This window comes from Pteropus medius, unplaced genomic scaffold (assembly GCF_902729225.1).
Source record: "Pteropus medius unplaced genomic scaffold, Ma_sr-lr_union100, whole genome shotgun sequence".
In the NCBI taxonomy this organism is placed as follows: domain Eukaryota; kingdom Metazoa; phylum Chordata; class Mammalia; order Chiroptera; family Pteropodidae; genus Pteropus; species Pteropus medius.
The window spans coordinates 2872906-2890474 of record NW_024340696.1 but is presented as its reverse complement, the minus strand read 5'-3'; the positions used below and the strand labels follow the sequence as shown (position 1 = coordinate 2890474).

Sequence of the window (17569 nt, the reverse complement as noted above, 5' to 3'; positions counted from 1 at the left end):
TTTTGAAGTAGATTCTGCTTCTTGTGTTCAAAGAAAAACTGATGAAGGCAAGGACTGGAGATGACATTTGAAAAGCATTAGATATTTTTCAGCTTTTGCTCTTAAAATTATTTCAAAGAAATCTCAAATGCTTCCTGGAACATTTCCGAAAAAAAACAAAAAAAGTAACTATTGGTTTGATCGGATGATAAAAACATCTGCCATGCTTACATTTGGTAGTCAGGTGCTCTTAATTCAGCCCTCCCATAATAAACAATGGGTTTAATTAGATAAGACAAATCTGAGTCGATTTGGCTTCAGATTTTGGCTAGCAAGCTTTTGGGTAAGTGATGAATACCTGCATTTCATTTTAAAATCTGTGAAATAAGGAGAAAGTTCTTGGTAGAAAATTGAAACATGAATACAAAGTATTTATTGATATATTAAAAGGAAAACATCTACCAGTCATGGGAACTGTTAACTGATCTTAAAACAATTTCCTCCTTGTTTTTCATACATCCTAGAAATCCAACACTTGAGTTGGTTTAAGATTGACATGTACAGACAACTGTGACATAAATATGTCTCTACTTTCTTAAAATCTATCTCTATAAATACTGGTAGGCAATAAAAATTAAAAGCTATAAGAAACCAATTTCCACACTCTTATTTTTATTAGCACCCAGGAAGGAAGCAATATGAGCTGTGCACAATGAACAACATTTTACTAACACAGAATTTGAGTTTAACAATCCAAAAATACTGCATCTGTGGCTTATTTCATAGTAATGCTGACTAGTTTCACCCCCCCAAAAAATATATATCTCCTTCACATGTGAAATCATGCTTAAATAATAAGATCATTTCAAATTATACAAAAATGTTCATAAGATCTACCCAGTGGATTACAAATTATTACTGCCAATATTGGGGAAACTGTTTCATGGTTTTATAATATTCTTGATCCTCAGTTCTAAGTGCTTCGTATTGATTATTAATTGATACCACCTGCCATATACTTAATACTGGCAATTCCACAGTAACATATTAGCATCAAATAATGAAATGCTACTTTAAAAAAAAAATTTGTGGTAAAGTTTCTTCTTTCATGCACAACTAAAAAACACTATTCCTTGGAACTGAAGTATAATTTAAAACTACAGATTCAAATAATATATAATATAACTACATCTCTTTATAGTGTTAAAAATATATATGAAACATTTTTTTTAAGAGAAAGAACAAGAACTAGTATACATGTGCCATAGGCCTAAGTATGAAAGAAATAATTCAACAATTTGTTTTTTCCACTTAGCTAGCAAATCCATCACCTCACACTTTCTTAGTCGATTCACTTTTGGTGTTACATTCTGTGCTTGATGTTAAATTGACAATTTCTCTAAATCATTTGAGATGTTACATCACATCAAATCAACAGCCAACAACACCACTTGTGTGTCAAAGGCATAGAGACAAGGCACTGAGTATTGAATGAAGAGATGAATCAGTAAGAGGATTATAAGCTCATTAAAAGATGTGAGATTGCTTTAAACAAAAAGATTGAATTTCATAAACAATTTGTACCTAATTTATACAAATAGCTAATGCTATTAACAGGTTTCATGATGCACAATAGGCACTGTAGAAGACAAATAATTTTAAAAAATAATTTAAAGATTTTTTATATTAAGGTAAATAAATTAATCAATATACATTGTCTTGCATTCCTTAACTACTAAGAGACATTTAATGCTCTATAATATCTTTCATTTATCTGAAGACCTGAAGCAATCTAATAACTTAATGCTCTTTTCCAGATAAGACAATCCAGTCTTAAAACTATTGTTACCAAAATGTTATCTTTAAAGAACTGAGTTGTTAGTCTTTTGTTGAAACCCAAACGTTCAGTCTCTTGAAAGATCAGTTCTGCATTTACCTGGAAGGACTACCTGGGATTCTGATGTAAGTTTAACTTATTCAGGACAATTTTAGAAACAAACCTTCACCATGATATTCACCCAATATTTTTAATATGTGAGTTTTCTTATGTCATTTGATTTTGGTTTTTCATTTGTGTAGTCTAAAATGGCAAGAATACGGCTCATTCGGCCTCTTCACTTCTTTTATTTTTGTCCCAACCTTTTTCTTGATGGGAAAGAGATGTAAACCCACTTGAAGACCATGAAAATGTGCAGATGCCCTGGAAGGTGAGGGGATAGCCCAAGTTTAATTATAAACTGCAACATTCCATGATTTTCCAATATTGTAATTCCACATGCACTTTTAACAATCATTTCTAGAATCTCAGAAAAAAACATCTAGGGAGCAGACAAGTGGTACTCTTCCAACTTCTATCAAAGTGTACAAAAACTTTGAGTTAAAAAGAAAAAGAAGAAGAAGAGGTAAAATTAACACATAGCTTCTGGCCTCTGGCCCAGGGAAAATTGTGAAGCCAGACAGGCAACCAGCTGCTTACTCATTACGTTGACTAGATTGTTGATTTAGCCAGCTGTACTTTGTTTTCCTGAATCATGACTTCCTTGACAAATTCATTAGAATCAGTTTTTAAGTTCTCTTTTAATTGGTTAAGCTCAAAGTCATGGAGAATCTTGACAGTCATTAACTTTTCTCGTTTGATTCTTTCCAGTACATCTTTTGAAACATCGGGGATCATCCAGGCCAACAAAAATTTAACTAAAAACACAATATGCTAAAGGAAACAGAAGAAACCAGAAATACTGTTAGAACTGTCAAATGTTCAGCAGAAAGTTCTTACAAATCATTTCATTCATTCAGTAAAATGTGCTCGACACAGGAGGTACAAGGAAAAGCAAAAAGACATGGTCCCTATTCTAGAAATTTCCAACAAAGACTAATCAATATTAAACGAATAAATACCAAAATATGTAATACAGAAATTCCAGTCTGGACATCATTATTAAATATGCTCTTTATCTCTGCACCTTCCTGAAAATGTAATAAAATATTTCCAAAGAAATTTACAAAAATGGTATAACTTACAAAAACAGAAAAGGGAGGAGACAGTGATAGACTCAAGCGAGTAAAGAAGCTGGCACGTAAATTTGCAATTGGTGATATGGAGATGGTAGAAACCAACAAGACAAAAGCCAATTTTGTTTCAGATCATCAGAAAAGTTCAGGAAATAAGGTACCAAAGACGTTGAAGGCATAAGTGTTGGGGAGTTGAAAACAAGAGGATTAGTTAAAAATTTGTATAAGGAGCAGTATAATTTTCAGAACCCTTCACTCATCTGTATCCAGGTATTACTTCTCTCTAACCCCATCCTGGTAGCAACCGAAATTAGAACAGAAAACTGTGGACTCAGTGACAGTAAAGATGGTGAAGGCTGGAGATGTGGCACAATACTGAAAAGAGGGCAACTAAATGAATTGCAGCATACTGAATTCTTAGATTCCTAGTCTCTTCTGCCTTGCTCAGATCTCAGAACATAGGCAGCCATGAAACAGCTCAACAGACAGGAGGATGGAGGACTGACATGTTTTTGTTTATTTATTATTATTATTTTGAATTCATCCCAGGCTCTTATTCACCATCATTCTGGGATTTCTCTTTAATTTCTCTTATATTAAATACTGTTTTTTCTGCAATCTCTGTTTCTCTCATTCTTGCATAGCTTATTTTAATGAAGTATATCTTTCAGTAATTTTCTGAGGAAAATTATGGGTGGTCAGTTTTTGAGATCTCGAATTTTAAAAATTTCCCTGAAAAAAATCAAAAGTTCCTGGTGCAGTTTACCAGACTGAAAGGTGATCTAAACTTCTGATGAAAAATGTGAGAATGAATGAATGATAAATTCATAAAGTGAGAGAGAGAGAGAGAGAGAGAGAGGAAAAACATGGGGAGAAATGTTACCTAAGACTGCTCTTTTTTATTATGTAGAATTATTTGAATTTTTAAATTAGTTACATGTATAACCTTGATAAAAATAAATTAAACGAAAACTGATTGGAATTTGTGCATATTTGCATTAGACTTGTCCAGTACTGGGCTTTACTGCAGAGTGAAAAAATGCCTTACAATGATCTCTTCTTTATTGGCCTTCATGTATTATGATTTGTAGCACTCAAATGTAACTTAGTCAAGTACCACCTGTGTATTCACTCTTTTATTGCATGTGTTATGTCCATAATTGTATTAGATATTCCACAAAAGAGAAAACATAGTTGATAGAGCAGAGGCTTGAGAGGGAGATATCGGGCATTAAAACTCAGGTCTAATATTAACTGATTATCATTAACAAAATATCTAGTTTGGCTGAGTCTCAGATTTATTTTTCAAGGGTGAATAATAAAGTTTAACTTACAGATTATTATTATAGCCTCTGGAACTAGTATGTAATAGGTATTCAGTAAAATCAGTGGGTGTTCTGCACTTTTCCTAATCTCAAGGGAGGAAGCCATATTTTTTCTTTTGTCACCTTGATATCTTCAGCAATAGTAAGTGAAAAATAGGCAATCCATTGTACTGAGAACATCCCTAAATTACTTTTTATGACAATAAATACTTCTGTCAAAACAATTCGAGATAATGTTAATTTTCTGCTGAGCAGATATCTTTAGAAATATATGACTAAAAGGAGACAAACTGGAATAAAAGTTAAGAAAGGCTTACCTCCATAACTATGATAAAGGTCATCTTTGCAGCAAGGACATGCCAGAACTGCATGTTATGAAAGTATTTATGATCATGATCAGGAGGATATCTATAATCTCTATACCTAAAAAATAGAAATGAAAAAAATTAGCTATGGTTTCAAACAGAGAAACATAGCATACATTCTTATTGTTCCTCTTAAGAGACCCTATTAATTGACCACAAAAGCCAAGTCATAGTAAAACAATTGCTACTTTTCTTGTACAGATAAAAATCATGGGCAAATATTGCTTATGTATAGTATAGATGTAGCAGAAGACATACATGAACTCCTCTTCTGCCCTTCAAAGACAAATTTTGCCATCTCCATTCCCTTTCTTCCTACTTCCTACTCCTTAAAGTTGATTCAAAAAAATAAAAAAAATAAAAAATAATAAGTAAAGTTGGTTCTGTTCATCACTCCATTGAAACCAACTGTCTCCTGTCATTAAATTGAAGGAATATTTTAATTCGCATCTTATTTGATCTTTCAAGAATAGAAACTGACATTGTTGACCATTTCTATTTTCTTGAAACTCTGTTTTCTCTTGGCTTATCTGACACTGCTTTGTTTTCATTTTCCTTACTATCCTTCTGGAGTTTTCTTAGTGCTCAACTTTGTGATCTCATTGTTTTCTACAAAGTTGCTAGACAATGATGTTCCTCAAAGTTTTAGTCTGCCAGTGAGGGAGTGATGGCATCAAGAAATCTGACTCAAGTGACTATGCTCTTAAAGATTATGCTATGATTCTTCTGTATGCAAATATAGAATATAACAATGCTCGGTCTACCCGTGTTGCAACATTTTGCTGTTTCTTTGTTGGAATCCCAGATGAAGCAGTTGGTTTAAGATTTAAGTTAAAGAGCATTGGTGTTCGTTCTATCTATCTATCTATCTATCTATCTATCTATCTATCTATCTATCTATCATCTATCATCTATCCACCTATCTATCAATAAAATAAAATAATTATATACATATTATATAAAGAGTATATATATATATATAATCTTTAAATTCTTCAATAAAAAGATCCTCACAATACATGAGACACTAAATATGGAAACAGTAGGTTCACAGATTCAATTTCACACTCCTTGCATAGAAGAAACCCTTTAAGTGGGGTGGATGGTGAAGTAATCATATTTTTATTTCTTTCTTACTCTCTCATTTTTTTGGTTAAATTCACGTAAGTTAAATGCACATATAATACAATCATGCTGCATGATCTGTAGATATTATCACTTGGGATTAAGGGGCATTTATTGGTGAGAAATCTTTCAAATAAATTTAGGAAATAAAAAATAATTTGAAATTGACATTATCTTTACCCATAATATTCTCTTACTTTGGGACATTCTACTTTTCCAATTTAGAATCATACAATGTGTGAATTCTAGAATTGACACACTTTATTTATCTAGAATTTTTACTGTCCCAAGTAAATCCTTTACATTGCAAAGCATGGCAGAAATAGAAAACATAAGGAATACATTTAAAGGACAAAATTAAAACTTAAGAAAACAAGAAGAAACCTGCAAGTGGTGAAGTCTCGTTTTTCCGAAGGCGCTGTGTGGTTTGGAAAATCAGCTATCAGGAATATTGACAAACTGTTATTTACATATCCTTTCAGAGGCTTAACAGCATTTGTTGAGTAGGCATAGTAGTAAACTAAACGGGGAACGATGTCCGATGTAAATGCAACAATAAAAGCCTAAAGGACAAAGCAAGAGACAGATCATGAACTAACAATCTAGCTTTAAAAATGTCCTATTTGTACATCTCTCAGTTCCGCGTGCCATGTGGATGCAAAATGAATAAAATGCTGTTACAAATCATGTTAATACATGAAGTAGCTCATTTATAGTATATGACTAGTATTCTGAGATTTCATAACTAAAAAGTGACTAAGTTGAAAATTGAACCTAAGTGCATCTGTCTCCAAAAATCATGCTCTTTCCACCATGCTTTCTATTTCTTATACTTCTTAATGTTTCATAGCATAGTTCTACTGTCCTTAACCAAATTCACTTGCCTGGACCAACCCCATAAGTTAGGAGAGTGTGAGTGTGAGTGAGTGAGTGTGTGTGTGTGTGTGCGTGAGAGAGAGTGTGTGTAGGAGGTTGGTAGGGAGGGAACAGAGAGATAGAAGACCATGAGCTGGTAAATTTCTCACAGTGCAGTACAATTAATTTCAGTATTTGATTTAATAGAAATGCCACTTTCCCATCTTTTCCTAAGCTACAAATATCATAAACAACATGTTTCCTTGAGGTTAGATAAGTCGATTTAAAACCATCTGGCTTTGCCATCTATATTTTTACTGGCAGATTTTAAAAAACTTTAATATTACTTCTATAGGTACTGGTCCATTTAGGTTTTCTATCAATAAATTTGGCAGTTTTTCTTTTCTAAAAAAGTGACAATTTCAAATATATTTTAAAATTTATTGGCATAAATATGTACATAGCAGTCCGTCAATTTTCTCACCTGTACTTTGTAACTTTTTCTTGTTTGGTATTTTCAGAGTTCGCTTATGTTATTTTTCTTTTCAGTAAGCCAACTTTTGATTTACTAAGCAACTATATTGCCTTTTCTTTGTTTTTTTTTTTTAATTTGATTATTCCTGATTATATCTTTATTAATTCTCTTACTACTTTCTATTACTTCTGCATTTTCCCTTAGTTTTAAGTTAAATGCTGAGCTCATGTTTTCCAGTCTTCTTTCTTAATAATAAGAGCATTTATTGCTATAAATTTCCTGTACCTATGATTTTAGCTGATTCCTAGAATTTTTCATTTTAATAAAGTACTCTATAATTTTAATTTTGTTTCCTCTTTACATAATAAAGTGGACTTAAAAGAGTGATTTTTAAGTGGTTATTTGTTCTTTTTGACTATCTTATTACCAACTTTACATACTATTACTGTAGGTGAATATGCATTGTAAAATTTCTGCTTTGGGGAATGTAGTTTTATTTTCATTTCTCAGTAAGTGCTCCATAGAGATAACGTAAATGTTGTTGTATTCTCTGTAGCATATGACTTTACATATAACCAAGTTTTAATTGTATTATGCAAATCCTTTATACCATAACTTGTTTCCTGTCTACTTTGTCACATGCTATGAAATTGTATCATGGAATTTCAATGAGAGTGATTTTACAGTTTTCTTTGTATTTCTAAGAGTTTACATATCACAGATTTCTCTATATTGTTTAGTGCATAAAAGTTGAGGGATGTTTTATCTTTATAGACTGTCACCCTGACGAAATCAATGTAAAGAAAGGTTGAGTTAAGCACTGTTCACATCCCCCCTTTCTCAAGAAAACAAAATAAAATACAGTCACCCCACTGAAACAGGTCCACTTACATTAGTTGCAACAGAAAGGACAGCCATTCCATAAAGAATGTCTTGCCAAACACCTATGCTATGGGCTTTAGCAGCTACAGGTCTCCTGTACTGCGTAGTAAGTTTCCAGGCATCCACTCGGATCTCTATAACATTATTGAAGAGAGCAAGAAGAGGAGCCAAAGGAAAAGAGGCCACAAATAATGTAACAAATCCAAATTGGATAACTGTAGGGAAAAAAGAAAAATTCGTGAACTCATTATTGTGGAGAGGAAAAGGGAGAACACTCTGCCTAACTCCTGCCACTTCCTTCATTTTGGAAGGATCTACACCAGCAAAACACTCCAGGCCTCCTTCTATCTGCCCACTTCCTCCTCCCCATAAGAAGCATAGTGACTTATCTGCTTACTAGAATAGGAAGGAGAAACAGGGCATGTATAGCTCAATTCTGCCCTTACTGTTTCTTTTGATATCTGCTGTCTAAGTATCTACTCTTGTTAGATAAGACAGACTTAAAACATAGTCTTTTATTATAGGCTATGTTTAGGTCTATACTTCTCTACCTTTTACTGTGGTATTGCCATATTAGTAATGAAGTTTTTCTACCTTGCTTAACTATCTACCTTTTGAGATCATGAATAATTACTGATTCATTTGTGTGTTTCCAATGGCCATCATGTGCTGGGTATATAAAAGTACTCAACAACAAGCCTATGAACGAATGCATTATTTAAGATTTGAAAAAGCTAACAGATGAAAAGGAAGTGCAAAACAAGATATTCAGAATAAACCAGAAAATGAATCATCTAAAGCATCAGAAATAAAAATAAATTACATGTGGGCAAAAGAGGGTAAAAGAAAGATACATTTTCTGGAATATTTGTTAAGGTCCTGATCCTCTGTACTAACTTGACAATTTCCTAAATAAGTTTTATTCTCTTCCCTCATTAAGACTTAACATCTGTGTAAGCTGGCTTCTCTCTCCATTTTTATTCTTTTGTTTCCAATTATGCTTGGGATAGAAGAATCCATGCAACTAGCAGTCTGGGCTTCCCATATGAGTGAAGAAAAATAATAAGATATACATGAATGGCTTTCCACTGAAAGAAGAAAGAATCTTCCCCTGGTCCTTTATTTTTAGATGAATCTTGAGTGTTTCTAGATATCAGCTTTTCTCATAAAAATCAGCCTATCATATACTAAGCCAAGTGAACAAATTACCTCTTTTCTTCCCTTCTCCACTGAGCCAAGAGATAAAAAATTAAGAGGAAATATGTAGAAAGAGCTTGAATTTTCCAGGTTCAAATTCTAGTTCTTTATTTACCAAAAAACTTTGTGGCCCATGGCAAATTAATTAACCTATCCACATTTCAGTATCCTCTAAAATAAAATGCAGTGAATAATGACTAGTTTATAGAATGTTTCAAGATTAGAGATAATGTATGTAAAACATCCAGAATAAGTTAACTTCGGTGTGCCTTAATAAATGGTAATCGTATAAAAACTTAATTTCATCTTTTAATTTCAGTGTTAATGTTTGATGCACTTATATATCTTCATTTGAAACTTACGCAATTAAAAGTTACAGCCTTATCATCCCATAAATCAAAGACTACCTAATTTTATAGCCAGTTATATAAAATAGACTTTTTTCTATTTGTCTTAAATTTACCTATTTCAATTCAGGTATCATATGTATGTATTACAGTGGAGAATTAGTAACAATTTCAGGTCATCTCATTCATTCCACCATGATTGTATAGGCCTTAATAATGAGTTAAGAAACTGTCCTCCTAATTCCACAAAAGAAGAGAGAATGTCACTGAAACACTCTGAGTAAACTATCAAGTAGGACCCATCATTCTCTCTCCTAAAAGTTCACCTCAAGATCTTTTCTTTGTTCACTCCTTAGAATATTTTATTCATTTATTGTGTTCAATTTGAGTTTCCCTTGAATAACTGCTTTTAGCCTTCTTTTCAGCCTGACATAATGGACACACACTAAAAGTATGCCAGACTCTGAAAATGTTTTTCAACTTATTCTCTCTCTGAACTGTCACTAAGGCAAACAAAAAGAGAAATAGCTACATAAGCTAATTTGAGACAGGTTTTAAAAAGTGATCCTTACTTTTACTTGGTTCAACAATATTAACATTCAATTTATAGGAAAAATATCTCTAAGACTGGTGTTTTGAAAATAAACTTCATTCTGTAGTCTATTTGGTGGATGATGTAAATATTGAACTAATCTTTTCTATATCCTTCCCTCTATCTCTCACTCACCATCCAATGATTTATTGAATACCTACTATGTGCAAGTAAGGAAGAAATACTAAGAGCTGAAAAAAACACTTATTTTACTCAGTCTGACTTTATCATTCAAGACAAGTGATTGAAAATTACCTGTTTCTAAGTATTCATAGAATAGCCCAAGAGATCCAAAAGTTTCAAGGTCATGATCCTGTTCCCATCGACTATATAACTTTTCAGAATTGGTCCGAGCTTTTCGGCGTCTCCACCAATTCAGAACCAAGCTGTTGGAAGTGATAAAATTAAGTACATGAAAGAGCGTTAAAAAAGGTGGGGTCACAGAAGCAGAGTGTTAGATCTAGAAGCCGGCTGCAAGAGGGGTTAAGTAACTTAAGATCACAGAGTAAGTAGAGACATAGCTACAGCTAAAGTCCAAATTAAAATCTAATGTTATTTTCACAACACATGCTGAGGTCAAAAGTTGTTTATGGGGTGATTAAGAAAATACCACAACTCTGTGGCTTCTGGACAAGATGGAGGAGTAGGTAAACGCTGTGCTCACTTCTTCCCAGATCACTTCAAAATTACAACTAAACTATAGAACAATCATCATTGAGAAGTGCCTAAAGTCTAGCTGAACAGAAGTCCTAAGGATATACAGAAGCCATGTCAAGACTGGTAGGAGGGTGGAGAAGTGGACTGGGCTGGTCTCATATCCATGTATGGTGGTTAATAATCAGGAGGAATATCTCAGATTTAGAGGTCTTCTCCGAGGAGAAAGGAGTCCCAGTGCCACATCAGGCTCCCAAGTTCAGGGTTCTAGTGCAAGTAAGAGAAATCCCCATAACCTCTGCTTGTGAAAATCAGTGGAGATTGTGGCTGAGCAAGACGGAGGGCTGCTAGAGTCCCAGGTGTTCCTCTTAAAAGGCCTAGCAATGTACTTGTGCTGACAGACTCACTGGTTTTGAGCTCCAGAGCTGGGGCAGCAGCTTGAAAAGTGCCAAGGACATAAGGGGAGGAAGTGAATTGTCTGGTGTCAGGGCAAGGGCTGGAGGGGCAGCTTTCTCCTGGACAGAAGTGCTGGCAGAAACCATTGCTTCTTTGCTGAGACTTCCCCCAACCTAGACTACATATGCCAGCAGACACCATATCTGAGTCTCCATCAACATGGCTAACACCGTTCGTCTCCCCTTTTCCCCTCGGTGATACCCTGAGACCCTACCCCACTCAACTTGTGGGATTACCCCAAACTGCTTCCAGCGGCTTTTCCATACAAACAGCCTGTCTTGGCTTATGCTGTGGACTTTCTCCGAAAATCTCTCAAAAATTCACAAACCCCAAACAAGCAGCATCCGGCCTCAGTGAGCCCTGTACCTCTTTCTAAACAGCCCCACACCTGGCACGAGCAGCAGTCAGACTCAGTTTGTAGCTTAGCATCTCCCAGGCACCTCCAAGCCCAGCACAAGTGGCAACCATCTGAAGATCACTTTGTTGCTCATAGCAAGTGGTCCCAGGCAGGATACAGACTAATCTTGAACTGCAAGAGAGCCACTCCCAAAAGGCCCCAAAATAACACCCAGTGGCCAGCTACAGACCACACCAGAGCACCACCCGACCACTTCCACAAACAACACACCCAAAGAGCAAACTTAGCAGGCAATGCAGCTCTGCTAAAGTGAACCCTGCTCCACAGGGTCAGCCCCTGAACAGCATCTCCTCCACTAGTCAATGCCAGTCCTCAAGACCAATCAGCCTGAGGCTCAATCCCTCCCATTGATTTGCCAATAGCAATCAAGACTCAACTACTATAGGAAGGCACACACAACGCACACGAGTGACACACCTGGAGCACCCGACTCAAATAACCAGAAAGACTGTGCTACTGGGCCCCACAGGACATCTACTATATAAGGCCATTCTACCAAGCCAGGGAGACATAGTAGCTCTACCTAATATACAGAAAGAAATACAGGGAGGCAGCCAACATAAGGAGACAAAGAAACATATCCCAAATAAAATAACAGAACTAATTTAATAGAGAAAGATAATGTTAAAATGTTTCAAAAAATAAAAAGTAAGTATATGAGAATATCTTTTTGATCTTGGGGTAAGGAAGGATTTGTTAAATAAGACAAAAAATGTGAACCCATAAAGAAAATATTAATAAATTCTAATATAGTAAAACTATATTGTCCATCTACATTAGTGGTTCCCAACTGGGAGTGATTTAGCCCAGTATCTAGAAACATTTTTGACTGTCACGCTGGGGAGAAGGTGGGCTAGTGGCATCTAGTGGGTAGAGACCAAGGATATTGCTAAATACCCTACAGTGCAAAGGATAGACCCTCACACAGAAGAATTATCTGGCTCAAAATGCCAATAGTGCTGAAGTTGAGAAACTGTGATTTAAAGGCTATTACAGAATAAAAAGACAAAAGTTATTTTGGGATAAAATATTTGCAAAACATGTAACCAACCAAACAAACAAAAACATGATGACCAGACGTTACAAAATATTCCTACAAATCAATTAGAAAAAGATAAGACAAGTAGAAAAATGGTTAATTAACACAAACAAGCATTTCATTGAAGAGGGAACACATATAGCCAAAAAATGCTCATTCATGTTATTCATCAGGAAAATGCAAAATAAGACCAAAATGAGATACCATTTATACCTTCCAAATTGGTAAAAATTAACAATAAGATAATATAAGTACTGTAGCCAATGTGTATTAAAAAGAACACTTGTATACTGCTTATATCCAAACTGAAACACAAAGAGATATAATAATGTTGAAAAGAAAACAGAACGCCTGAGAATTTTGAGATAATATCAAAGAGATGGACATATGGAACTGGAGTCAAAATGTAAAGGAGACCAGCCAGTTCAAGAAAGAGAAGGGTTTCCATTTGCCCTATTCCAATAACAAAGTCTTCCATCCCCACATAGTAACCATTATCTTGAATTTTATAATAATCACTTCCATACATTCTTAAAAATTGTTTCTCATCATGATTTGTTTTGAACTATTTTTGAATGACGTATAAGATTTACATTGAGTTTCATTATTTTGCATATAGACATCCAATTGTTCTAGCACCAGTTGTTGAAAAGACTGTTCTTTCTTCAATGAATTGTTTTTTTCTATCAAAAATAAAATGGCCATATTTTTATAGATTTATTTCTGCAATCTCTACTTTGTTCCACTGATCTCTCTATACGTTTCTCCCTTCATCAATCCCACTGTCTTAATATAGTTTTATAGTACGTTTTAAAATCGAGTAGTGTAATTTCTCCATGTTTATTCTTCTTTATGAAAATTGTTTTGGCTATTCTAGTTCCCGTCTATATAAATTGTATAACCTGCTATATAAATTGTGTATCTACAAAATCTTGCTATTTTTATTGGAATAACAAATCTATTTAATCAATTTGGCAGATAACTGGCATCTTTACTATGTTGCGTCTTCCAATCATGAACATGTTTCTCTTCATTTATATAGATAAAATATCTTTTTCATCAGAACTTGTAGTTTTCAGTATACAAGTCCCATATATTTTTTAGATTTATACCAACGTATTTTATTTTTCTGGAGCTAATGATTTCTGTACTGACCAATGTTTCTTGCATCCCACACCTCATTTTTTGTTCTCTTCTTACTCAAGTACATCTTTCATTATTCTTCCAATGAAGGTCAAGTCTATGAATGTAAACTCCTAGTTCTTTTTTTGTTTAAAATGCCTTAATTTCACCTGCACTTTATACAATAGTTAAACTGGTTCTAGAAATCTAAGGTGAACAATTATTCTCACTCACAATCTTCAAAATACTGTCTTTTGTATCTAATGTTATTAGTGAGAAATCTGTTGACAGTATAGATGACATTTCTTTTTCTTTGGAAAGATTTTAAGATTATCCATTTATCTATGATCTGTTGCTTCACAATGCATCTCGGTGTGAATTTATTTATCTTGCTTCATACTCAGAATTCATTTTCACATCTGGAACTCATGTTTTTCTTTGTTTTTGGAAGATTTTCAGTAATTACCTATTCAAAGAATTTTTTTTCCCACCATTTACTCAGTTTTCTTTTTCTGGAACTACCAGTGAATTAATGTGAAAGCCTATTAATATAGCCTCCTGCCACTAATTTTTTAAATCCCATTGTTGCTCTGTTGCATTGTACAATGTGGGAATATCTCAGTACTGTTTTATAATTCACAAATTCATTCTTCAGTTATGTCCAGTCTGTACTTGATCCATCTATTGTATTCTTTATTTAAAGTGCCATTTCTCATTTATGTATGATCGATTCTTTCCCATATTCATTTGTTCTTGTTTCATTTACATGTTTTTATTTAAATTATTTCCTGGTCATTTTTAATGACAGAATCATCTCCTTTTATGTTTTTAGGCTTTGCTAGAATCTTCTAGCTAGAGTAAGTTCATTTTCTAAAACCTGTTTTCGTTTGCAGCTTTGGCAGTATTAAATCTCGTCATAAGTTTTGAAATTTTGGTTTGTAGGCTTAATTTTACTCATTTCTTTTTTCTTTTACTTCCTTGTTTGTCTCTTTTCCTCTCTGTGCATATTTATTCTCCCTCTTGTTTTTGGTTTAGAGGTTACCTCCACTCTGCCATCCAGATTCTCAATCTAGAGCTAGGACTTAAAATATCAGTTTGAAGTTATTCCTCTGAAGCAATATAGGGATATCAAATACTCTCTGAAAGGGTAAGTCTATGTTCTTTGCCAGCACATGAAATACTGCGGAATACTATGAAATTGTGGGCAGGAGGGTGGTGGGGGGAGAGGTAGGAATGAAAGGGAAAGTGTTTTCAACCTCATTTATGAATAAGGGAAAATAATACAGTCCTTGGCTTCAAATACAGTTAAACTGGCCAATCACTTGTCTTAAATAAAGCACTTTTAGCCCACTTTATATGGCGGGCGTGAAACTCTGAAACTGTCGTTTTCTAAGTAGGAGCCTTACAAGATTATAGGCTTATGATACTTTCTCTTTTTGTCCATGGGGATTTTCATCTTACATTTGAGATCAACTGTCATTTTGGTTTTCTCTTTTTCTAATGTATTAATTATTTCTATGCTTTTAGAACAGATATCAATTAATGTATTAATTATTTCTATGCTTTTAGAACAGATATCAACAGATATCATGAACCAGCATTTCATTCATGACCAATTTTTGTGCCTAGAAGTGTCCATGAAAAATGAGTACTTTCACAGAGTTCAATTTTTTGTTATCTTGAGAAATAATATGCAACATGTAGAAAATCTACAGAGGATATAACATTTACATTTCTCAGTGGAATCTTCCCAGGAGAGGGGAATGATTACCTTTCCCTCAACTTGACTCAAGCTATGAAGATGCATATTTAAAAACCTGTAGTACCTTAATGAATTCTTGACTGTTGATTAAAAGTAAATTATTTTGTCGACTTAAACATTTGCTAACAAAGGCACAATGATAACCAAAGAATTCCATCTAATTACAGAGAGAATCTCTCATGGTTACTTAAATCAAGCAAAAACTTTTAAGTCATACGTACGGATAAATGGCTTCTTTCACATTTCCGAAGATCTGCTTCCCAGTCATGATGATGGTCAGCTGGGTCGTCAGTTCTATGAGACAGCCTCCAGGGTCACACTAGTCAGAAGCCGCAAGAGCAGAAAGAAGTGAAAGATGAGCAATGAAACTTTTGCAACAAAAGAAATCCCAATTCAGATCAGAATCTGAAGATTTGGGTTGGAATGGCTATTAAAGGATATAAAGGGATATTTATCTCAATTGTTCCAAGCGTGATCATAGACCAGTGCCAGGCTAGCTAGCTGCATTAGGTTCATGTTTGGAATGTGTTAATAAGAGATTTCTGGATCTCACTCTTAGAAAATTATGCTTCCATATGTCTGGGTTAGGGCTGGAAGTTGTTATTTTTTCCATGTGATTTGAATACAGTCAGGTTTGGAAACCACTGATCTGGTCTAACTATTACCCATGGTGGACCCCTTTTCTATTATTCATCCTTCTCAGGAAGCCTTCTAGAATATAGAACTTACTTATCACATTTCACAGCTCACATTTTACTACCATACAATAAGCATAATATAGCTTCTTGCCCAAAAAGAACTGGAAGAGCTATCAGATGACATGGATTTTAAAACCAATATTCTCTGTGGACAGAGTCACTGTCAGACTTCTCTTGCAACTTGAAAATATCTGAGTTAGTGCTGGACATAAAATAGTATTTAGTTAACTCTGAGTTACTGAAACCACAAATCTCGCCTCTCAAGAGAATCTTACCTCTTCACTTCTCCAAACATTCAATAAATATGTGTATTTTCCAGGATAGCCCACAAATTTTCCTTTAAAGAAAGCTACGTAGAAGCAGGATGAGTAAAAATTCACAAACTGAAACAGGAACATTTTCAAGGTCAGGCTGCTTTCATACTCCTGGTAAGTTCGAGGAATTTCTGGTAAGTAAAAAAACACCAAGGTTTAATAATGCACCTTCTTGTTTCTCCTTAAATTTTGTAATCTCTGGGACAAGTAAATATATAGTCATATTATTCTGAGAGCCTGTTGAAATGCTTGCCTATCTGGTCATGACAGACCCTAATATTAACTCCAGGCTTTCTACTGGAGACTTTGTATTAATCTCATCACTGGAGAAGCCTGGGAAGCAGTTATTATTACATTTAGAGGGGTGAAATACTTGCCTGGAGTCACATAGTCAGAATATGGAATTCAACCCCATATTAGACTTAAGAGCCTTTTTCAAATTTCCATATACTATATGATATCCCGTAAATGCATTAGAAATCTCTCTCTGCTTTCTCGCATCTGTTTTCAATCCAGTTTTAACAAAGTAAACTTATATCAAGGGCAGAGGATGATTTCCAAACCAAATTGTGTTTTTCCCTCATAAATTAAATAACTATGTAAATTTTGAAAACGATATCATGCAAATGGTGGCAGTAATACCACACATTTTCCCTCTCCTTATCGTGATCTATCATTTAATGAATTCCAAAGATAAGAAAATATTAGATTTTCTTCACACTACAATAAAGCATCATGAGGCATACAAAGGTAAAGAAGTATGTTTATCTGAGCTGCTGATCTCCCAATAGCATGAGTGGATCCAACCAAATCCATGACATTTTCAGCAATACTAAATAATAACATATTCTTCTAAAGACACAGATAACACCTCCATTTTAGTGAAATTTAGTTGCATTCCTACACAATCTCCTAAGTGAACACAAGTGACTTTTCTCATTGAAGAAAGCTG

The 17569-nt window shown here is 34.3% G+C and overlaps 1 protein-coding gene across 4 annotated transcripts in view; it reads right to left on the bottom strand.

The window, feature by feature from the left end:
• Window positions 1–389: 389 nt before the first annotated feature.
• ANO5 (anoctamin 5) overlaps window positions 390–17569 on the bottom strand; it is an 81216-nt gene continuing 64036 nt past the window's right edge. For all 4 annotated transcript variants that reach the window (XM_039865705.1, XM_039865721.1, XM_039865710.1 and 1 more), the window contains 7 exons: window positions 16579–16748; window positions 15827–15924; window positions 10410–10540; window positions 8028–8233; window positions 6191–6369; window positions 4634–4739; window positions 390–2689 (listed from right to left, as the gene is read on the bottom strand). In XM_039865705.1, the coding sequence (XP_039721639.1) occupies window positions 2468–2689; window positions 4634–4739; window positions 6191–6369; window positions 8028–8233; window positions 10410–10540; window positions 15827–15924; window positions 16579–16748 (1112 nt within the window). In that variant the 3' untranslated portion in view covers window positions 390–2467. The remainder of the gene's footprint in view (window positions 2690–4633; window positions 4740–6190; window positions 6370–8027; window positions 8234–10409; window positions 10541–15826; window positions 15925–16578; window positions 16749–17569) is intronic.